The 23,829-nt window shown below is 49.6% G+C and overlaps 1 protein-coding gene across 1 annotated transcript in view; it reads right to left on the bottom strand.

Annotated features, from left to right (window-relative positions):
- The window catches only part of VASH2 (vasohibin 2), a 41,424-nt gene extending 36,533 nt beyond the window's left edge, over positions 1-4,891 (bottom strand). The window contains exons 1-2 of the mRNA XM_055419060.2: positions 4,715-4,891; positions 3,638-4,076 (exon numbers count right to left, since the gene is read on the bottom strand). Of these exons, the coding sequence (XP_055275035.1) occupies positions 3,638-3,913 (276 nt within the window). The 5' untranslated portion in view covers positions 3,914-4,076; positions 4,715-4,891. The remainder of the gene's footprint in view (positions 1-3,637; positions 4,077-4,714) is intronic.
- Between the last annotated feature and the right edge of the window lie 18,938 nt (positions 4,892-23,829).

Here is a 23,829-nt window from a genome sequence, read left to right as displayed (position 1 = left end):
GAAACAGCTTGATGTTTCCCGCTGAATCCATCTGTTTGTCTGCCCCAGGAGAGTCGGGCTCCCGGCAGTTAAGCAGCATGAGGCGCTGACTCCTAGTTGGCTCAGCTGATTTTTTCTGAGCCAGCCATCTTCTCTGCCTCTCCTTCCCAACCTTGATTATCAGCCAACTAACTCGTGCTGCTTTCTTGCACTATCCTAAAAAATCTAAAAAACCCTGGCTTTCATTTAGTCAGTCAGACCCAGTAACCAGTAGGACAGAGGCCTGAGGTCACACATTTGGAAGGAAGATCGCAAAGCAGGTGACATCCGTCCCCACTTCCCTGGGGGGGCACGTGGATCTCTGGGCAGAACTTACTAAAAGAATGCCTGTAGTGAAAGGAAGTGTCATTCAGTCCTCCTTTTAGGTCTTTCACACTTCTTTTGTTTCTTAATCCATATTCAATTGTCAAAAAAAAAAAGGTTTGTTGTTGTTTAGCCACTAAGTTGTGTCTGACTCTTTTGCAACCCCGTGGACTGTAGCCTGCCAGGCTCCTCTGTCACGGGATTTCCCAAGCAAGAATACTGGAGTAAGCTGCCATTTCCTTCCCCAGGCGATCTTTCCAACCCAGGGATAGAACCCACAGCTCCTGCATTGGCTGCTGCTGCTAAGTTGCGTCAGTCGTGTCCGACTCTGTGTGACCCCACCAGGCTCCCCCGTCCCTGGGGTTCTCCAGGCAAGAACACTGGAGTGGGTTGCCATTTCCTTCTCCAATGCATGAAAGTGAAAAGTGAAAGTGAAGTTGCTCAGCCGTGGACCCCATGGACTGCAGCCCACCAGGCTCCTCCATCCATGGGATTTTCCAGGCAAGAGTACTGGAGTGGGTCACCAGGGTTATTTACTGCTGAGCTAACTGGGAAGCCCACCAAAAGGTTAATCTCCCTGAAACTCTCCAACTTTTCTACCACCACTCCCCCTACCCCCTGCTTTTGTACAAATTCTTCAGCAAGATATTGATTTGATTAAAAGAGAAAAGGACTTGGCCCCAGAGGAAAAACTGCTGAGTGCAGGTATAGCCCTTGAATCAGCAGTTCCTAGAAGCAGGAGTTTTCGAAGCTGTTCCCTCAACTCAATGCTCTGTGGTGACCTAAATGGGAAGGAAATCTGAAAAGGGGATATATGCACACATGTAGCTGATTTACAACAAAACACTGTCAAGCAACGAAATGCCAATACAAATTTTTAAAAAAGAGAAGAGCTGTCCCCATCCCAGGGCCTGTGCAGGGTCAGAGTTCGGGGGATGTCAGAACCAGGAGAGAGAGGCTGCTATGATGGGCGTGATGATGGAGAACCATGCATCATGATACCACATAGGAGAGAAAAGAGAAGCTCTTTATCTAGGGCAAAAAGCCGATGCCCACGTTCAGGCTGGGGTTGTCCTGGCTTGGCAGAAGCTCTCATGTGACCTTAGTGTTACTGTGAAAGTACAATATGATATGGCCACTATATTAAAAAAAAAAAAGAAAGAACTCTCTTTTTTAAGAACCCAGAATTCAGCCACAATAATGGAAGTATCAAAGTACAGGTCTTCGGAAGTAGTGGTGTATGTTCTAAGCTGCTCAGACAACATTCAGAATATTGTGTTTCATATTGTGCTTGCTTTCCGGGACTGACTGATGACAAAGTAGCAATTGTCCTAGAAAGAGGACAAGGAAAGTGAGTTGATCTGGGAACTATGATACATTTAAAAAAAAGGTGAAAGGAACTTCCCGTGGACAAACTGATTAAAGGAAGATGCAGAATAGTCCAGTGACCCGCTGGTGTTGCACAGATCACCGGAAACCTGAAGACTAACTGGTCAAAACCCCACAGGATTTGAGAGTTGGAAAGAACTTTACATCCTGTCTGAGCTACTCCCATTTTACAGATGAGAAAACGAAGGCGGGAGATTTTTTAATGAGTGATCTAGGTCACGAAGCTAGAGGTAGGATCCAGTTGCTTGATTTTTTACTCCAAGTCCTCCCCTCACTCCAAGAGAACCATCTCGTAACATTCAAGGGAGCTGTGAGTAGCACAGGAAGTCCATGTGTTCTGCCCTTTGCTTCTTGAGCAAAAGAATTGTTGATGACACAGAACTTGGGGAGGGGTGGGGTGGGGAGGACTCCAGTTTAAGAGTTCCCCAGAAAGCAAAATCTGGCCAGGCCTGGAAGCTGCCCTGTGAGGTAGCGAGCCCTCCATTCCCAGGAGGTGTTCAGAAAAAGGGAGGGTTTTTGCTGAGAGGCAGGGATTAATCTCTACCAACGCTGACATTCTCTGATTCCTATAGAGAAAAGGGGTCCCCTCCCCCAATGTCGGGAGAAGGATGAAGTCACAGTTAGAAGCAGAGTGGGTGCTGGGATGCTAAATCAGAAAGCCTCACTTAAGTAAGGACTAACTCTGAAGTCAGAACTGCACATTGGTACCAGAGATGTTTTCAGGTTTTGAGTCCTCCAGAAGGACTCAGCAAAGGTAATTACAGCTGACACGAAAGCAGGCAAGATTCTCTTTGAGCAAAATGAAAGATCTCCTTGACCAGCAGGGTAATAAAACACTGTAACCAACTGCCACAGGAAGTTTACAGGCTCTGCCACTTTCCCCAAGGGCACACACAGCTTTCTGGCCTGCAGGCTCAGAGGCTCAGGTCACCAGATGCTCCAGGTTGGGGACTCGACCAGATGGCTTTCCAGGTCTCGGGTCTGGCATTCCTAGGCCTGCCTAGGAATCTTCTCAGCCATACCAGAGTCCCCAGGGTGCACGGGAGACCATCTGCCATGCTATAGCCCCCAGGCTCTGCGGCATTCCTCCTCAAGTTTGCATTCTGATGTTTCACATACAGACCCCTGCACATGTCCCTCCATTTTATAAACATTATCCTTGGCCACCAAACTCAATTTGCTCACTGGCTTCTCTCCAAGGTAGAAAGAGTTTCATTCCTGAGTCTCTCTATCCTGTGAGATTCATTCATCACGTATACTGGAAAGTCCCTTTTAAGTCACAGTTAAAACCCTTTTTTTCTTTTTTCTCAGAGCCCAGATAAGCTGGGAAAAGTGAGGGTTGACTCTTTTGCAAGTTTCAGAGGTGAAAGACATTGTCATTAAAAAAATAATAATAAATTGGCAAAAAGTCTAGGAATGATTCACGATGAGAAGTCTGACTGGTTGGTTGGTTGTAAATTGATTCACAGTCTAATTAATCATTTTCGAGGGGACCACAGAGGAACCAAGAGACTCCAAAGAGCGTGAGAGGGGCGTGATGCCGCCGGAGTCTATGCATTCTTGGCATCGCTGGTGCTACCTGGTGGCTTCAGTTTTCGCTGAAGGAGGATGTACACAGGGTAAGTAAATAACAGAATTTGGCTCCAGATTCAAAGAAACCTTGGCACAAGTCGACCACGCAGTCCCAGGACAGTAAGCCCTCTTCCTTTTCTCTCCCATTGCTAAAGACATCCAAGACAAACATCTCCATTAAGCAAAGCGGGTGGGAGCTGGCGGGAAGAATTAGGCGGGGAAGGGAGTTTGCAGCAGGACCAGGAAAATGGAAATCGCTTCTATTCGTTACACTACGTACAGGTAAAATGGTCCCATCCCTGTCCAGCCCACCCCCTCCTTCGGAGCTACTAACCTTTGCCAAGAAGGCGGCGTTCCTGATGGCGCCCACCATCTCCCCCCCCTTGGGATGCACTCTGGCCACGTGCAGCCACATGCGCTCCCAGGTGTGGCTGTCGATGGGGAAGCCGCTCTTGTTAACGTGAAACAGCACCCCGCCGTCTTTGTCCTCCTCCTCCGAGCCCCCGCTGGTGGCGAGGCTCACGGGCCGCGCGTGGCTGCTCCGGGACCGGGTGCTTTTGGCGCCTTTGGGGTGGGGGCGGCGGTGAGTGTCGGCCGCGGAGCCGGTCATGGTGGGGCCGGAACGGGGGACGCGGAGGGCTGCGCTGGGGGCGTGTGCTGGCGGGCGCAGCGCGGGGATCAGCGCCCGGCGGGGGCGGCCTTCTCCATGCCTCTTGCTGCCGCAGGACGCACCAAGGGGGAGCGGCGGCCAGAGCTCTGCTTACGGGCCGTGCCTGAAATCAGTAAGACACAGCACACACCACGGGTAAGTGGACACCCAGGGGGACCAGGGAGGGGGCCGTGGCCAAGGCAGTGGGGCTTTGCTGGATCCCCCACTTCACTGTCCGCTGCGCACTGCGCGCGGGCAGAGCCCACCCCCAACCAGGGAATTGCACACCAGCTTCCAGCCCTGCAATTACCTAGCAAGGCGACTTGGATATTGCCACAAAGCTTCACACCCACCTAAACCACGGGAGGGAAATACAAGGAGCGTGGAAGCTGCGGAGCGGACGGGGAAGGGAGAAGAAGAAAGACACGCCGCGGGAAGGAACCGGAGGTCCCCGCAAGGCTCCGCACGTTCCTGGGTCGCCAGATGTGGCCGAGAGCCGAGCCAGAACGTGCCGGCACGTGAGCGCCCGCGGCTGCCGCGAAGGCGGCAAGCGGTAGCCTCGGCTTGCAAAGACCGCCGCGTTTCTTCCAGGAAGCCGTCCCGAAGCCGGGCGCGCGAGGGGCGGCCCCCGGCCCCCGGCCGCAGGGGCAGTGGCTCCACCCGCCTCCTTCCCCGAGTTCCAGCGCCGGGCACCCGGGGCGGGGGGTGGGCTGGCTGCAGGCGGGGCGCGGGAAAGGGCGCACCGCAGCTCCGGAACCTCACCTCCGGACAGTCGGCCTCATGGCTGCGGAGCCTCTCCGGGCGGCGGGGAAGGCGGGGGCTGCTTCTGGGCCTGGGCCTGGGCTGGGGGGTGCTGCGGCCGTCGTCTCATTCCATGTCCCATTCTCGAATGTTATTCTGTGACAGATAACCGAGTCACCCGGGCAGCCGCCGATGTTCTGACTGCGGCCATTGGCCGCCGCAACAAAGAGGGGCGGGGCCCGAGCGCGGGACTCTCACGGCCCGGGGCTCCGCCGAGCTCTGATTGGCTCCGGAGGCTCCTGGGCGGGACCCAAGAGGAGGAGGGGGCCCCGGGCGGCCGCGCGAAACGCGATCGCAGTGGTGTCCTGGGACCCCCGCGGGGGCGGGAGCGTGGGTCCCTGGGACTCAGGATCGAGTTTCCCCAAGGGTCGTGGTACTACCGGGGTTGTAACTGTGGGAAGCGGAGGAGAAGTAAAGCCACCCAAGAAGTGACCCCGAGGTAGACGAGGGCTTGTGGTAAGACACATTCCCTGCTGGACACACTCACCCGCCGCTACCAGGCAGTGATGGGTGGTTCAGGCAGGGCTGTTAACATGATGGAACAATGCATATATATATACTTTTTTAAAAAAAACCCACATTACAAAGTACCCAAACTCACTAGGTGACAGAGCCATAGACCCTCTGACATTATTGTTGTTCAGTCTCTCAATCGTGTCTGACTCTTTGTGACCCCATGAACTGCAGCACGCCAGGCTTCCCTATCCATCACCAACTCCAGGAGTTGGCTCAAACACATGTCCATCGAGTCGGTGATGCCATCCAACTATCTCATCCTCTGTCATCCCCTTCTCCTTTTGCCCTCAGTCTTTCCCAGGATCGGGGTCTTTTCCAATGAGTCGGCTTTTCACATCAGGTGATCGAAGTATTGGAGCTTCAGCTTCAGCATCTTTCCTTGTGAGACATTAGTCCAGCGAGACTAATAAAGTCCCTTTACACCCAAGTTGATATGCGAGGGAGGGGTCATCGAGGTTTGCATTGTTGTCACAGCTACTGATTTGGGAGAGGAGGGAGAGATGCTTCAGAACCAGGGTGAAGTGGAGGCCCTCCCGTCCTCTCCAGGGAAAGACCTTTGTCTTGACAACTTCTTTTTAAAGAGAAGAGCAAGGTGAGAGGGGAAGATCACCGGAGTCCTGACCTGAGGGCTAGCCCTAAGGCCAGGTTCATCACTTGGCTAAGCTGTGTGACCCAGGACAAGCCATTTGCCTGTTTTGTGCCTTGGCCTCTTTCTGAAAAGAGAAGAGCAGATCGCTCACTCTCCAAGGTCTGTTCTGGCTTTAAGATTCTGTGATCCTCTGACTTCCTCTCTTATGGAGACTTTGGAACCTGGCTGTAATAGCCTTTCTCTTTAAACTCCAGGCCAGCCTGCCAGCTTTGAGGGGTAAAGCAGCTGTGACAGCAATGCTCGGTTAACCTCGAATTAAAAATGCAGTCATCTGCAGACATAGAGAATAGACTTATGGGGGCGGGGAGGGAAATGGAGAGAGCAGCATGGAAACATATACACTGCCATATGTAAAATAGATCCGTTCCGTTCAGTCGCTCAGTCGTGTCTGACTCTTTGCGACCGGTGGACTGTAGCCTACCAGGCTTCTCCATGGGATTCTCCAGGCAAGAATACTGGGGTAGGTTACCATTTCCTTCTCCAGGGGATCTTCCCGACCCAGGGATCGAACCCGGGTCTCCCGCATTGGAGGCAGACGCTTTAACCTCTGAGCCACCAGGGAAGTGAATAGATTCACCCTGGGAATTTACTCTATGACTCGGGGAACTCAAACCTGGGCTCTGTGACAACCTAGAGGGGTGGGAGGTGGGAGGGAGATTCAAGAGAGAGGCAACATGTGTACACCTATGGCTGATTCATGTTGATCTATGGCAGAAACCAACACAACACTGTAAAGCAATTATCCTTCAATTAAAATAGATAATTTTTTTTTAATGAAGAGGGACAAAATGTAATCATCAAAAACCACTGGTGACAGATCTGTTTCTGAATGCTACGGGTTAGTTGCTCATGTGGAACTGGAACTTCGCTTTCAGAGGAGGGTGTGGTGAGGGGTGGGTGCTGGAGTGTAGGTCCTGGCTCAGAAGAAAGCTGAGGTAGAGGCCTGGAGCATCACCGACAGAGCCCAGGCCCAGGACTTTACAGATTCCACAGTGAGAGTAACTTAGGTCTGGATAGACAGAGGAAATGGACCTAACAATAACAGGCAGGAAATTATCTGAGAGATTCAAGTACAAGCACACCTGGAAAAACTAGGGAATGGGAAGAAAGTTATCCTCTCAATACATAATTGCCTCGGTTTTCATTTCTTGATTAGGGGAAAACATGCCTTAGAGGAATGAGCTGTATTCTCACCTCAAACAGCCTTCCTCCGTTTTCTCACTCATCTCTTTCTCCTCACTTCCCCTGGGGTTTCAAGTCCAGGAGACTAGGGTTTCAGGATGCAGATCTGTATGCAGAGTAGAGACTATGGCCTCACAAGCCCTCGAGGAGAAAAGGGAGCTCCTGAAGCTCAAGTGATCAGGCCCGTTAGTGAACATTACAGAGTGTCTGGCAAGTGTCAGTGTCCTTGGCATCAATTTCCAGTGTCCCCACTCAGGCCAAATCCAAACAACTACAAGTTCCCTGTCAACCCAGGGCCTGGATCCTGCTTCAACCGGGTCAAGATCCTAGGGACCAGAGAGGGTCATCGATCATCTTCCTGGCCTAGGCATCTCAGGACTCCCTCACTCAGGACTTCCCTCAGTTGAAGGAAACGCTTTTGTTTTTTATCTCCAGTATTCCAACTATCCATCCTCCATCCCAGGGTATGGGGTGCAATGGGGAGTCAAGTGAAACGGTCTAAGAAGACAGCTATGAGATATGGTTAATTTTCCAAAGAGGTTGTAAGACAGATTCTGATGTGAGCTGCACTGTCCCACTGAAAGGACTGGAAGTCAAAAGGGCCCTTTTGTTCAGAATCCTTTTGCGTCTGAGAATTGTACTCATTGTGTGGACCAGCCAACTCTGTTCTCCATTTCTTTGTGTATTTTGTGTTATATAACACTCAAGTGAACCCAGGCCAGACAGATTATGGGTTTTAGGGGGTTTTTTGTTTGTTTGTTTTTAATTTTTTAATTGAAGTGGAGTTGATTTACAATGTTGTGTTAGTTTCAGGTACACAGAAAAGTGATTCAGCTATATATATATATTCTTATGTGTATATATATATATATAATATATATTTTTCTTATGTATATACATATATAAATATATTTTATTTATAATATATGTATTCTTTTTCAGATTCTTTTGCCTTATCAGTTCAGTCAGTTCAGTTCAGTCGCTCAGTCGTGTCCAACTCTTTGCGACCCCATGAATCACAGCACGCCAGGCCTCCCTGTCCATCACCAACTCCCGGAGTTCACTCAAACTTATGTCCATCGAGTCGGTGATGCCATCCAGCCATCTCATTCTCTGTCGACCCCTTCTGCTCAAGACCTGGCCCTGCCACATACTGCCTCTGCCAAAACCCAGAGTCAGGCAGTTGCACAGCCCACACTTGGAAGAAGAAGTCCTGTTCCAGGGAGAAAGAGTATACCTGCCAAAGATCTTGTGGGACTTGGCTAACGTTTACTGGCAGGAACTGTAGAAAAGTGTGTGGGAGTGGATCTTGAAGATGTTCTATTTGGGGGTGGGGGTGAAGCAGGAAGCTCAATTGGGAGAATTCACTAATTTGGGGATATTCACACAGAACTCGGGATTTAATATTTTAGCGAGGATGCTTGGAGCTCTCTGGAGAGTTTGCTGGGATGGCTCTTTGAAGCCTTGTTTCAAAAATGGCCTACAGTAAGCAAAGTGGAAAAGCCAGACTTCCATGTGCAGTGTTGAGGAAGGGGTCAGAAGATTCAGGAAGGAGGGACTATTAGAAGCATTTATTATATATGGCTCAAGAATCCACCACCTGACTAGTTCCCTCGGCTGGCCCAGAGGACACACTCTTCACTAAGGCAATAAAGAGTGTACTAGTAAGGAAAATTTCTTTTTTGGAGCATGACATAATGACTGTCCTTGTAGTTTAAGGTTGATGGTATGGTAGAAGCTGCTGTGGAACTGAGGGCCATAATTTTAGTGGAGATGATAAAAATCACAGAACTGCAAAGCCCAGGTGGGAGCACATGATCATGAGGGACAGGGGGGAATACTTGCCACAGTGGACAGCAAGGAGGTGGGAAGACCAGGGTGACTTTACCTGCAAGAACCCCTGGTGTTTGGATAATAAATCATGGTGTTCCTAAGGGGAAGGTATTCCTGGGATTTATTATCTAACTTGGGCTTCCCAGATGGCACTAGTGGTAAAGAACCCACCTGCCAATGCAGGAGACATGAGACACAGTTCGATCCCTGGGTTGGGAAGATCCCCTGGAGGAAGGCATGGCAACCCACTCTAGTATTCTTGCCTAGAGAATCCCATGGACAGAGGAGCCTGGTGGGCTACAGTCCATGAGATCACAAAGAGTTGGATACGACTGAAGTGACTTAGCACGCACACACAAATATTGTCTAAATTGAGCCACTTTCAAGAGTGAAAAGGTTGCTATAGTAATGATTACATGGGGGAAATAAGTGTACACTAGAACCATCCCAGTCAAACTGATACCCATGGTCACCCTACCAGGGGTAATAGGTGAGCAACCGATTAAAATATTACTTGATTTGTATAATTAGAAAGAACAGAGAGCTATGAGCAGAAGGCCAACTTCAGTCACCATAGTGAAAAATCATAGACCCTTACCTCATTTCTAAATTGAAACCAGATCTGGTCCACAGCTATTGCCATTGTTGAGGGAGCTCAGCCGGCCTACAGCAAAGACTGATACTGAGCTTGCAGTACGGCAGCCCTCCCCAGGGTAACCAGATAGACTGCTGGTGGAAAAATAGAAATCCACAAGTCTATATTGATTATAAATAAATACATAAATAAGTGGTATAGAAGAGAAGAATCTTGTTTACACTAGAATGTAAATGTGAACGGAATAGCAGAGCTAGAAAATCATCACTTTTCAGTCCTAATAGTAGACTTTTTTCAGGCAAGAGTCATAAATGCATGCTAGGGGAAATTTCAATGAGGAGCAGGATATCTGCATGATCTTAAGTGTCTTACTTCAAATTGCTCGTAAGTTTCAAGGGGAAAAATGGTAACTATCCAATGGAGTAACACATCACCTTGACCAGGTGATCAAAGTTATCACCAAGTATCCAACCAGTCCATTCTAAAGGAGATCAATCCTGGGTGTTCATTGGAAGGACTGATGCTAAAGCTGAAAATCTAATACTTTGGCCACCTCATGCAATGAGTTGACTCACTGGAAAAGACTCTGATGATGGGAAAGGTTGGGGGTGGGAGGAGAAGGGGACGACAGAGAATGAGATGGCTGGATGGCATCACCGACTTGATGGACATGAATTAGAGTGAACTCCGGGAGTTGGTGATGGACAGGGAGGCCTGGCGTGCTGTGATTCATGGGGTCGCAAAGAGTCAGACACGACTGAGCGACTGAACTGAACTGATGGGTTGATGGACATCATGTGTCTCCAAATGTGATATCCAGAGAACACCACATCCCCTATACAACAGCCTGACTGGCATCCTTAACGTGAATCTAATTATGAAGAAACATCACACCAATCCCAAATAAGGAAACTTCCATTCAAAAAACTATATTTTAGAACTGTCAATGTGATAAAAGACAAAGGAAATCTGTGGAAATATTCCAGATTAAGGGAAGACTAGGAACTTCTCTGGTGGTCATCCCACAGGCCACATGGCAAGGCCAAAAAAAAAGTTAAACTATAAAAACATGATGGCTAAGTGTGATATCTGATCATAAACTAGATCCTGACCTAACGGAAAAAAATGGTGTAAATAACATTAGCGGTTCAGTTGACAAAGCTGGAATCTAAATGTTCAGTTAGATAAAAGTATTGTGTCTTTGTCAGCTTTATGGAAGTTGGTCATTGTACTATAGTGATGTGAGAGAATATCCTGATTCCTTTTCTTCGAAAATGTACCTTAGGGGACTTCCCTGGTGGTACAGTGGATAAACATCCACCTGCCAATGCAGCGGACGTGAGTTCGATCCCTGGTCCAGGAAGATTCCACATGCCACAGAGCAGCTAACCCTGTGAGCCGAAACTACTGAAGCCTGTGTGCCTAAAGCCTGTACTCCCCAAGGAGAGAAGCTACCACGATGAGAAGCCCGGGCACTGTGATGAAGAGGAGACCCCACTCACGGCAAGGAAGGCCGAGAGCGGCAACGCAGACCGAGGGCGAGCAGAAGCTTTTTAAATAAAAATAAATAAGTAAAGAAATAAATAATTTATTTTAAAAAGAAAATATCCGTTGAGGTATACGGGGGGAAGGGCTATTAAATGTGTAACTTACTCTCAATTGGCTCAGAAAAAACCTCACTCTGTGTGCGTGTGTAAAAGAAAAAAGATTTAAAGTGAAATGTTAATGGTAAACAGTATGTGGACAATTTTTGCACTATTCTTATTCCTGCCACTTTTCTGTGAGTTTGAAATTATTTCCAAGTGAAAAGTTTTTAAAAGGCAAGGGGGGCACTGACTAACTCCTGAAAACATAACAACCGTCTATTATACTAAGCCTGTAAGGCAGGTATTATTATTCCCATTTTACAGAGGAAGTAACTGGGGTTTAGAAGGTTAGGTAACTTGCGTAAGGTGATACAATTAATAAGTGTCAGAACTAGAAATTATACCTAGATTCTCTTAATCCAACTCTTTTCTTCTATTCTTTTACTTTTTTATTAGCAAGAATGTGGATTTAAATGGTCATCACAGTCAAGACCCAGATGTCCTTATGATCAAAAAGTTTTACTGTCCTGATGTTTCAAACTTTTGCCTCCTAGAGAAGTCCCTTGAATTTCAGGTTCATTAGTTTTTCTAACCAAAGCCCTGGAGAGGGATCACCAGAGAAGGGGGAGCACAGAGGAGAAACAAAAGCAAAGTGACTCAGACCAGGGAGGCCCCAGGGAGAGGACCACACTGGGCCCGAACGACCCACGGGCAGCAGCGGGCCCTGGACAATGGTTCTTCCCGCCAGGTTTAGGTGCTGAGGTGCTCTGAGGACTTTGGCTAGAGGGAGCAGAAATTGAAGACTTCCTTGGATTTCAGCTCCTTTTTCCCGGAGAGGAGGAGGATCGTCTGCTGTGAAATGACAATGGCGGCCTTCAGAGCAGAGACCTCTGTCACTCTGACAGTGCAGTCAGAGGCGCTGGGTCCGCCCCTTCACAGAAAGACCACAGACTGCGTGACTTATAAACAACAAACGTGGGTTTCTCACCGTTCCAGAGGCTGGGACATCCAAGCTCAAGGTGCTGGCAATTCCAGACACTGGTGAGGACCCACTTCCTGGTTCCTGCACAGCCAGCTTTCAGTGTGTCCTCGCCTGGTGGAGGGATCATGTGAGCTCTGCAGGGCCTCTTTTACAAGGACGCTAATCCCATTCATGAGGGCTCCACCCTTATGACCTAATCACTGCCCAAGGTCCCATCTCCTACTACCATTGCACTGGGAATTAAGGATTTGACATATGAATTTTGGATGGACACAAAAATTGAGTCTCTCGGGACTTCCTTGGTGGTCCAGTGGTGAGGAATCCACTTGCCCATGAAGGTGACATGGGCTCGATCCCTAGTCTGGGAAGATACCACATGCCATGCAGCAGCTAAGCCTGCATGCCACAACTACTAAGCCCGTGTTCTAGAACTCGCAAGCCATGACAAGAAGCCACCGCCACGAGAAGCCCGTGTACCACAATGAAGACCCAGTTCAGCTTTAAGTAAATAAATAGACAGGTAAATAAAATGCAATCTCCAGCAGCAGCCATCTTGCAAATGCTTGAATTTGGCTTCTGTGGGTTTCCTGAGATTCGTGCAGAGAGGAGTCATTGCTCAGATGCCTTGGGACAGCGGGGTTACGTGAGGAAGCTCCTTTTTGGCTCTTGGGCCCTATAGGAAGACAAAAAGAAGCAGTTTAATAAGATAGCATCTGTCTCCCAAATGAACATGGAAGCGCGGTGACCCAGGCCTGCCCCGGCTGATGAATGAGACCTCAGGCAGTTGCTGTGGAGACGCATGATCGGGGTCATACAGAACCTACCCTGGGGAGTTTCTGAAGGTCCAGGAACCCAACTGATACAAAGGGCGCTCCATCTGCCAGCCTTAGCTGCCTGCAGCACCCCATCTGGGGCAGGTAGGCACATCTAGGTGCTTGGTGAATGCCATAGGGTATGTATGTGGAAAAGCCATGGAAATTGGAGCAGGAAAATCATCCTTGAGCAGAATCAGTGCCTGATTCACCACCCTGCCACTGAGCAGCTTTTCTGGGTTCAGAACCTCTACTGTGCCCTGAAAATCTTTGTACAGATCAGGTTCCTTCCATATGTGTCAGGGATCAAGCAGAAGACAGGTGGGACTCTTGAACTGGTTTTTAAGTGAAAGATATTTTTTGAAGGGCCTGTTGACAGAGGCAGAGTGGAGATGAAGGGGACCATCAAGGATGGTGCAGAACCCAGAAGCTGTTACCTGCCTGAGGCCCGAAGGAGCGTATGAGGGCAGGAGACGGGAGCCCAGTCCACCAAGGACAGCCTCCGGCACAGCGCAGAGCAGAGTGTGGACTGTGGAGTAAACCCAGTTGACTAGTACACCCGGATCTCCAGGGCCAGGATGCAGGCCCAGTGCCTTCCAGGGGATCTCCCACACCTGGAGATGAAAAGGAAAGATAGGTAAGATGGGACAAGGACTTTACACAAGAAGGAAAACCAGGCTTTTGTGTATCTGGGCCATGAGCTCAGCACATTCAAAGGCTGACTGTGTCCCCGGGAATACTGAAGAGGGAGTGTGAGCCCAGTTACACGGGGGTGTTCAGTTTTCCCAGAGGAGACGACCAAGGGGTCTCCTATTGTCAGTCTCCCTGGAGGCTCCCTGAGTGTCTAATCTGAGGAAAGAGTCAGCATTAGACATGTCCCAACATGTCTTCCTTCCTTAATGCTAACACTTTCCTCGACCTTCTGAAAGACAAGAGTTGTCTGGGGAGCAGTTGAGAGACCGTGACAAGCATCTCTCTTGGCAGAGGAAGTGCTACAAAAAGCTAGAGGAAGCCTACGCCCTCACTGTTATTGTCACATGTTATTGCTGACATTTACTGAGAACATATGATGCGCCAGACGCTGAGTGCTTTTCCCACATGGACTCAGTCCAGCCTCACACAGCAACCCTAGGAAATGGGCACCATTATGGACTGAAGATGGTGATTGCAGCTGTGAAATTAAAAGACGCTTACTCCTTGGAAGGAAAGTTATGACCAACCTCAGTTCAGTTCAATTCAGTTCAGTCGCTCAGTCATGTCCGACTCTGCGCGATCCCAAGATTCACAGCACGCCAGGCCTCCCTGTCCATCACCAACTCCCGGAGTTCACTCAAACTCATGTCCACAGAGTCGGTGATGCCATCCAGCCATCTCATTCTCCGTTGTCCCCTTCTCCTCCCGCCCCCAACCTTTCCCAGTGTCAGAGTCTTTTCCAGTGAGTCTACTCGTCGCATGAGGTGGCCAAAGTATTGCAGTTTCAGCTTTAGCATCAGTCGTTCCAATGAACACCCAGGATTGATCTCCTTTAGAATGGACTGGTTGAATCTCCTTGCAGTCCAAGGGACTCTCAAGAGTCTTCTCCAGCACCACAGTTCAAAAGCATCAATTCTTCGGTGATCAGCTTTCTTCACAGTCCAACTCTCACATCCATACATGACCACGGGAAAAACCATAGCCTTGACTAGATGGACCTTTGTTGGCAAAGTAATGTCTCTGTTTTTTAATATACTATCAAGGTTGGTCATAACTTTCCTTCCAAGGAGTAAGCGTCTTTTAATTTCATGGCTGCAGTCAGCATCTGCAGTGATTTTGGAGCCCAAAAAAATAAAGTCTGACACTGTTTCCACTGTTTCCCCATCTATTTCCCATGAAGTGATGGGACCAGATGCCATGATCTTTGTTTTCTGAATGTTGAGCTTCAAGCCAACCTTTTCAGTCTCCTCTTTCACTTTCATCAAAAGGCTTTTGAGTTCCTCTTCACTTTCTGCCATAAGGGTAGTGTCATCTGCATATCTGAGGTTATTGATATTTCTCCCAGGAATCTTGATTCCAGCTTGTGCTTCTTCCAGCCCAGCGTTCCTCATGATGTACTCTGCATATAAGTTAAATAAGCAAGGTGACAATATACAGCCTTGAAGTACTCCTTTTCCTATTTGGAACCAGTCTGTTGTTCCATGTACAGTTCTGACTGTTGCTTCCTGACCTGCATACAGGTTTCTCAAGAGGCAGGTCAGGTGGTCTGGTATTCCCATCTCTTGAAGAACGTTCCACAGTTTATTGTGATCCACACAGTCAAAGGCTTTGGCATAATCAATGAAGCAGAAATAGATGTTTTTCTGGAACTCTCTTGCTTTCTCCATGATCCAGCAGATGTTGGCAATTTGATCTCTGGTGCCTCTGCCTTTTCTAAAACCTGCTTGAACATCTGGGAGTTCACGGTTCACATATTGCTGAAGCCTGGCTTGGAGAATTTTGAGCATGACTTTACTAGTGTGTGAGATGAGTGCAATTGTGCGGTAGTTTGAGCATTCTTTGGCATTGCCTTTCTTTGGGATTGGAATAAAGACTCACCTTTTCCAGTCCTGTGGCCACTGCTGAGTTTTCCAAATTTGCTGGCATATTGAGTGCAGCACTTTCACAGCATCATCTTTCAAGATTTGAAATAGCTCAACTGGAATTCCATCACCTCCACTAGCTTTGTTCGTAGTGATGCTTTCTAAGGCCCACTTGACTTCACATTCCAAGATGTCTGGCTCTAGGTCAGTGATCATGTTATCGTGACTATCTTGGTCGTGAAGATCTTTTTTGTACAGTTCTTCTGTGTATTCTTGCCAACCTAGACAGCATATTAAAAAGCAGAGACATTACTTTGTCAACCAAGGTCCATCTAGTCAAGGCTATGGTTTTTCCAATAGTCATGTATGGATGTGAGAGTTGGACTGTGAAGAAGGCTGATTGCCGAAGAATTGATGCTTTTGAACTGTGGTGTTGGAGAAGACTCTTGGGAGTCCCTTGGACTGCCAGAAGATCCAACCAGTCCATCCTAAAGGAGATCAGTCCTGGGTGTTCATTGGAAGGACTGATGCTGCAGCTGAAGCTGAAGCTCCAATACTTTGGGCAACTGATTCAAAGAGCCAACTCATTGGAAAAGACCCTGATGCTGGGAAAGATTGAGCGCAGGCGGAGAAGGGGACAACAGAAGATGAGGTGGTTGGATGGCATCACCAACTCAATGGACATGAGTTTGGGTAAACTCCAGGAGTTTGTGATGGACAGGGAGGCCTGGCATGCTGCGGTTCATGGGGTCGCAAAGAGTCAGACACGACTGAGTGACTGAATTGAACTGAACTGAACTGGTGGACTGAACTGTTGTTGTTCAGCCACTCAGTTGTATATATTGACTCGTATATATATTGAGGGTTGATTTCTTTTAGGATTGACTGATTTGATCTTATTGCAGTTCAAAGGACTCTCAAAAGTCTTCTCCAATACCACAGTTCAAAAGCATCAATTCTTCGGCACTCAGATTTCCTTATAGTCCAGCTCTCACATCCATACATGACTACTGAAAAAACCATAGCTTTTACTATAGGGGCTTTGGTCAGCAAAATGATGTCTCTGCTTTTTAATCTACTGTCTAGGTTGGTCGTAGCTTTCCTTCCAAGGAGCAAGCGTCTTTTGATTTCGTGGCTGCAATCACTGTCTGCAGTGATTTTGGAGCCTGAGAAAATAGAATTGTCACTGAGCCATGATCTTAGTTTTTTGAATGTTGAGGACTGACTTGTATCCCCCCCTCAAATTTGTATGCTGAAGCCCTGAAGCCCTGTGGCCATATTTGGAGATGGGGTCCCTACAGAAAGGATTAAGGTGAAGTGAGATCGTAGGGTGGGGCCCTGACCCAATAAGGTCAGTATCCTCACAAGAAGAGGCACCAGATAGCTTGCCCTTCCCTGCAGTGTATGTACTGAGGAAAGGCCATGTGAGGACATCGCAGGAAGGTGAGCGCCTTAAGCCCGGAAGAGAGCTCTCACCAGAAACTAAATTTACTGGCGCCTGGATCATGGACTTTCCGCCCTCCAGAACTCTGAGCAAATAAATGTCTGTTGTTTCAGCCATCCAGACTGGTATGTTGTTCCAGCAGCCCAAGTTAAGGCAAGCACTATCAATGTTTCCATCTTATAGGTGAGGAAACTGCAGCGTAAGGAAGCTAAGTGGTTGTCCTGGGTCACCCCGCGTGCCTTTGACCTTGTCATCTCACTGGGTCCTGTTTTCTTATAGGGAGGGGTTCGGCAGAAATAGATCAGGGGCCATAAACTCAATTGTCAGCGTGTCAGGCAAGGAACAGAAACGGGTGACGCTGGCCGAGTGGGTACAGTGGCAGGCTGGAGAGCACTGTCCTCTCTAAAGAGGAGGGAAGCCCTAGTCTGCCTCCACCAATGGTTGGCCAAGTGATTACAGTTTTTTAGGACAAGCTCGGGGGACTTCCCTGGTAGTCCAGTGGTGAAGAATCCGCCTGCCCATGCAGGGGGCCTGGGTTCCATCCCTGATCAGGAAACTAGATCCAGCATGCTGCAACTAAGGCCTGGCGTGCCAAAAAAGGTAAAAGAGACAAACTTGGAAGTCTGGGTCTTTGGGGGAAAGGCTCTGCTTTTTCAAATATCGGCCACAAATTCCATCATAGAAGAATGTGTAGGCCAGTTAAGACATGTCTACGGGCCCTGTCTGATACACAGTGTCCCCCCTGGAGTAGATTTTTTTTTTAACCCTCTCTTCTCCTCCTTCCTCTCTGCTTGGCTATGGTTCTCTGCCTTTTGAGATGTTCCTGTGGCGTCTCTAAGCCCCCTGCCTTCAGGAAAGTGATCACCATATCATGATCCAGAAGGGTTTCCAGGTACAGTCCATGCAAAGAATACTGTACAGACTCAGCTGAGCCATGTAACCTTGAACCCGTTTGCTCTTCTGAAAATTGATCCAACAATAGCCACCTCGCAGGAGTTGTGGAAGGATTAAATAAGACCAGGCAGGAGGAAGCAACTGGCAGACGAGGAGTCAGCTGTGTGTGGAGCCCCTGCTGGGCTCAGCACTTGCTGACCATCATCAGACATCTCAATGATGGGTGTGTGTGCTCCTTACCTGCGGGGCGCGGATGGCTTGGTTGGCTGTAACATTCCTGAAAAAGAAGCTATCGGCCAATTTCACCAGAGGGTGACCTGGAGAGCCCAGAGGCCTGGCTGGGAGATGGAGAAATTGTCAAGGTTGAGAGAGCAGTGATTTCACCCCCTGGAAGGCAGGAACCGAACAGCATCCTCTATCCCCCGCCCCCCCACCCCCCTCTCACCTCCGGCTTGGGAGGCATAATTAGTAAGCGTGTTCATAATAATGCCCTGTGAGTTCTACTCCTGCTCAATAGCTGCCTGTAAAAATTCCAGTGGCTCCATTTTTAGTTGGAGTTAATGAGGGTTAAAAACTCTCCGGGCTGCCCAAAATACCCTCTGGGAGGCTCTCCCAGGAAGAGGGTGTTTACTGAGCTCCTGATTAAGGAACAGTCGATTTACTTTGTATCATCTTTCACCAAAGCCTTTATCAGTGTGTGTTTTGCACTGCTGGGTTTTTTGTTTTGTTTTGTTTTATTTTTTTAACAAATGAAATCTGATTATGTGTGTTCCAAGGGCATGACTCAAGTTAGCTGTGTGCCAGCTGGGAGGAGGACAGAGGCAGTTTTCTGGGGCCAGTTTTCCCTTTGCAGAGCCGGAGGGGAGTCATCAAGGATGAGAAATGCAAAAGGAGGCAAGACCCACTGTCTGCCAGCTCTTTCCTGCTGGGGACGGCTCAGTGGGCAAGGGGTGCTCGGGGAGGACTTTCGCCTGGAGAAGAAGAAGTGGGTTAAAGGCAACTGCGTGGAGGAAAGAAAGCCAGAAAGGAACCGAGCAGGGAAGGCTTGTGGTGCAGGAGCTCCCGAGGCATGTGGGGAGGCCGCCCCAAGGAGCTGAAGAGCGTGCATGTGGTCGTAAAGGGAGGGCCATACAGAGCAAGGAGGAGGACCTCAGTGAAACTGGCTTAAAGCTGAATCCGCTCCGGGCAGATCAAGGAAAGGTTTAAAGGGCCTCACCGTAGGAATCACTTTCAGCCCCCCAAACCAGGAGATCAAAAAATGCATTTTCAGAAGAGATGACGGGGAGGCCTTTGGAGTAGAGAAGTGCGCTCACTGGACTTGGGGCTCATCCCTTCAAGAACTGGCTGAACAATCCTGGTCATCCCCCTTCCCTTCTCTGAGGCTTGGTCTATAAAACAAAGGGATTGGATTAGACCTCTAGTTCTAAGCCTCAGCAGCACAGGAGGAGCACCGAGGGAGCCACTAAAAATTCTGATACCTGGGCAGCAGCCCAGACCAATCAAATCAGAATCTTTCCAAGTGCAGGTCCAGGCGTTGGTATCCCATAAACTGGAGTACTGTACAGACCCAAGTTGGAGGTCACCCGGACTACGTGGTCTCTAAAAGCCTCTGTCAGCCCTGCTGTCATGCATTAGGTCTTTAAGGAAAGAAGAGACTGGATGATTGGCAGGCAGTCCCCAGCGGAAGCAAGTCATGGACCAGACAGCCTCTTGAGATTCCACGTCCCATAACATTCAAAGATTTGAGGCTCCGAGTGAACAGACTCTTGCCACTAAGCCCCCGCCGGATATATTTCTCCCCATCAATTCATCCCACAGATACTGAGCATGTACCATAGGCCTAGCCCCATTCTAGGGGCCAGGGATACAGCGGTGAAGGATACAACAGTTCAGCTCTTGGGAAAGACCTGAAATCGTGAAGCTGAAGAGGAGGATGCAAGATGGTGTGGAGAGCAGGAGGGGAAGGGAAGCTGGGGAATCTGAGATTCACACAGGATTCTCCAAACTGACACACTGTTTCATCAAACTCCTAAGGTTACCAGTGGTCTGTTCCTGATGCATTAATCCCGTTTTCCCTTACTCTCAACCTCCTCCTCCAACTGTGGGGTCATCACATTTGCATTTAGCAAGCCATCTTCAGTTCAGTTCAGTTCAGACGCTCAGTCGTGTCTGACTCTGTGACCCCATGGACTGCAGCACGCCAGGCCTCCCTGTCCATCACCAACTCCCGGAGTTCAAACTCATGTCCATCGAGTCAGTGATGCCATCCGGCCATCTCATTGTCTGTCATCCACTTCTCCTCCCGCCCCCAATCCCTCCCAGCATCAGGGTCTTTTCCGGTGAGTCAAGTCTTCGCATGAGGTGGCCAAAGTGAGCCCTCTTAGGGTTAGACAAATTCTTTTCCTCCACCCCGAATCCATACTCTATACACCATGATGTCTTCCCAACTCAGTTTAAGCTCCCCACAGCCAAGGCCTGGGCCTTGAGTCTTTAGGGAGGGTTTGGTGTAGTTTAGAGTGTGTGGGCTACAGACAGGCAGCCTGGAGTCAGATCTTGCTGCTGCCTCTTCCCAGAGGTGATCACTGCTTGACCTTGGGTACAGTACTTAACGGCGCACCAGCCGCCCACCTCAGATCTGCACCTTCAAAATAGGGGTTACAGTCGTACCACCTCTCACATTCTTACAAGGAATAAAATGAATTCCTGAAGGGAAAGCAGTGTGGCCCCTGAGCACACTCCACCGGTGGTAATTGTTACTGCCCTAGAGCCCGAGATGTTAGATGAGCTTGTTCTGACCAAACTGATGGAGTGACCGGCAAGGCTGTATGTTGTGGGGGCATTCGCTGTCTTTCTCTCTTTCCATTTGTGTCTGATACATTGGTTGGGGAATGCTGCATTCTGTGGCAGGCAGATAGATCGAGTCCGAGATTTCAGCAGATTAATTCAGTGGGAGTTCATCGTTCTCTCATAAAGTCCTAATGGGTGTGGGGAAGGGGGTGCTCTGCTCCATGCAGCCATGAAGGACTGGGGCTTCCCTGGTGGCTCAGACGGGAAAGAATCTGCCTGCAATGCAGGAGACCTGGGTTAAATCCCTGGGTCAGAAAGTTCCCCTGGAGAAGGAAATGGCAACTCACTCCAGTATTCTTGCCTGGAGAATTCCACGGACAGGGGAGCCTGGTGCGCTACAGTCCATGGGGGGTCTCAAAGAGTCCATGGGACATGACTGAGCGACTAACACTTGCCCTTTTGAGATGGGAGAAAATCCTAGAGCTGCTTTCTGCCCTGTTCACGGCGCCTTTCGCAGGCTCCTTGTGGCCTGCGACTGGGTGGAAGCGATGCCATTCCCGCCCTGATCCCAAAAGCTCCCAGGGTATATCCTCTTTCCCTCGTCTGTGTTTCTCTGTCCTTTTCTCTCTGTCTCTCTCAGCTTGTGCGCCATGGGGTTGTCAAAGCCCTGGGGCGCCTTGAGCCAGAACCCCGCCACATGCCACAAGGAGCCTGGGAAAGGTGCAGTGACAAAGGGCAGGAGGGGCCCTCTTGGACTGTCTCCCGTCTCAAGCCCCAGTGCAGGTGGGCGCGATCCCGTCTGGGGTCTCACTGGGACCAGTGCGCCTGTGCAGGGCTCTGTTTCTGTCCTCTGTCACCTTCTCCTGTTAGTTTCCTCCAATCTCTGTTCTCTCTTCAATGGTGTCTAGCCGGTGTTGGGCTTCTGTGGTCGCAGACAGGTTGACTGTTTGACCACTGAGTGCTTCGGTGGAGATATGCTCTAGGGCCGGTGATGGGAGGGGAGGGGAAGGGAAGTGCCAGCACTGGAGCCTTCCTGGAGGAGGTCCGTGCGTAGTCACCTCTGCCCACTTTTTACGAGATCAGAGCCTTTGATTCCAGGCCTCTGGACTCCTAGGAGCCAGGGAGGGACTTTTAGCCCCTGACACTTTCCCCTGAACAGTAGCTGTCAAATCACCTGGAAACTTGATAGAAATACAAATTCTTAGCCCCACCTCAAACTGCTGAATCAGAAAATCGGTTCAGAGAGGTTAGTAACCCGCCAGATTCACCCAGCTAGTAAGAGGCCGGACAAAAGCAGTTGAACAAGTCCTTGGGTGATTCTTCAAGTGTGAGAATCTGGGCTGTATCCGTGGAGGCCCTGATCAGTTCAGTTCAGTTCAGTCGATCAGTCGTGTCCGACTCTTTGCAACCGCATGAACTGAAGTACACCAGGCCTCCCTGTCCATCACCAGCTCCAGGAGTTTGCTCAAATGCATGTCCATTGAGTAGGTGATTCCATCCAACCATCTCATCCTCTGTCGTCCCCTTCTCCTCCTGCCTTCAATCTTTCCCAGCATCAGGGTCTTTTCCAATGAGTCAGTTCTTCATATCAGGTGGCCAAAGTATTGGAGCTTGAGCTTCAGCATCAGTCCTTCCAACGCATATTCAAGACTGATTTCCTTTAGGATGGACTGGTTTGATCTCCTTGCATTCCAAGGGATACTCAACAGTCTCCTCCAACACCACAGTTCAAAAGTTATCAATTCTTCGGCACTCAGCTTTCTTTATGGTCCAACTCTCACATCCATACATGACTACTGGAAAAATGATAGCTTCGACTATACAGACCTTTGTCGGTAAAGTAACGTCTCTGCTTTTTAATATGCTGTCAAGGTTGGTCATAGCTTTCCTTCCAAGGAGCAAGTGTCTTTTAATATCCTGGCTGCAGTCACCGTATGCAGTGGTTTTGGAGCCCAAGGAAATAAAGTCTCTCACTGTTTCCATTGTTTCCCCATCTATTTGCCGTGAAGGGATAGAGCCCCAGCCAGAGGGCACCAATAGGGCGGTGCCTCACTCTCCCACCCAGTGACCGCAGAGTGAGCACCAAGGGAGGCAGACTGGACTGAGGAGGCAGTAGCGCCCACATAATCCGTCAGTGAGGAGACAACAGTGGAAAACACTGGGGAAGCCACCGGCCGCACAGGCTGCTCACCCAAGGCTGCCTCATGGTCAGTTTTGAAGACTTAAGAGTCCAGCCCAGAGCCACACTCTGTTTCCAGGGCAAGCCCACCTGTGTTTACATTTCATGGGGACCTGGCAGAGAAGAGGCCTCGGTGTTCAGACGGTGACCCCATCAGGGGCCAGGGTCCAAAAGCTGCTATCATGTTCAGGGAGTTCCAGGAGAAACAGAGCCGCCTCATCCCTGGGCGAGCACACAGCTCTATCCAGACCCTCTGAGCAAGGCTGCTCACCTGGTTTGGCTCCCCCCTGGGTCTCTGCCAGGAGCCTGGGGAGCCGGGACAGAGGACAAGAGATGACCCCTCAGGGCTCAGCGCCCTGCAGCCTGCGTGGCCGGCACTGCAGAGATGGGGCTGCCTCCTGAGTGCGACCAGGAAGGAGTGTCCGGAGACAAAGACCTCTTGCTGTTTCACCGCCCCTGACAGTGCTCCAGGGCACTGGCTCTGATTTAGTGCTTTTTAAGGAAAGAGCTGGCAGCTGTGGGGGTCCTGGGGAGGTGGCCAGCTTGCTGGGAAGGCTGTGCCTTTGGTCCTGACATCTGGCTTGCCCTGACTGTGCGCTGGAGACACAGACTCTAAGGGAAGGGGAAGGGCGCGGGAACCAGCATCGGCAGGGCGTCCTGTGCTGTGTGGGGAACCCGCCATCTCCGCCTCATTTAACCCACTGACACTGAATTCCCAGCACGACTCGGCTCAGAGAGGTGAGTATCCTGCCTCCAAGTAGTTAGCTGCTGCTGCTGCTAAGTCACTTCAGTCGTGTCCGACTCTGTGTGACCCCATAGACGGAAGCCCACCAGGCTCCCCCGTCCCTGGGATTCTCCAGGCAAGAACACTGGAGTGGGTTGCCATTTCCTTCTCCAATGTGTGAAAGTGAAAAGTGAAAGTGAAGTTGCTCAGTGGTGTCCGACCCTTAGCGACCCCATGGACTGCAGCCTACCAGGCTGCTCCATCCATGGGATTTTCTAGGCAAGAGTACTGGAGTGGCTTGCCATTGCCTTCTCTGAAGTAGTTAGCTAGTGAGATCT

Source organism: Moschus berezovskii, chromosome 17, assembly GCF_049115385.1.
Source record: "Moschus berezovskii isolate FMDL1 chromosome 17, NW_MosBer_1.0, whole genome shotgun sequence".
NCBI lineage: Eukaryota > Metazoa > Chordata > Mammalia > Artiodactyla > Moschidae > Moschus > Moschus berezovskii.
This window is presented reverse-complemented; position numbering and strand designations above follow the sequence as displayed.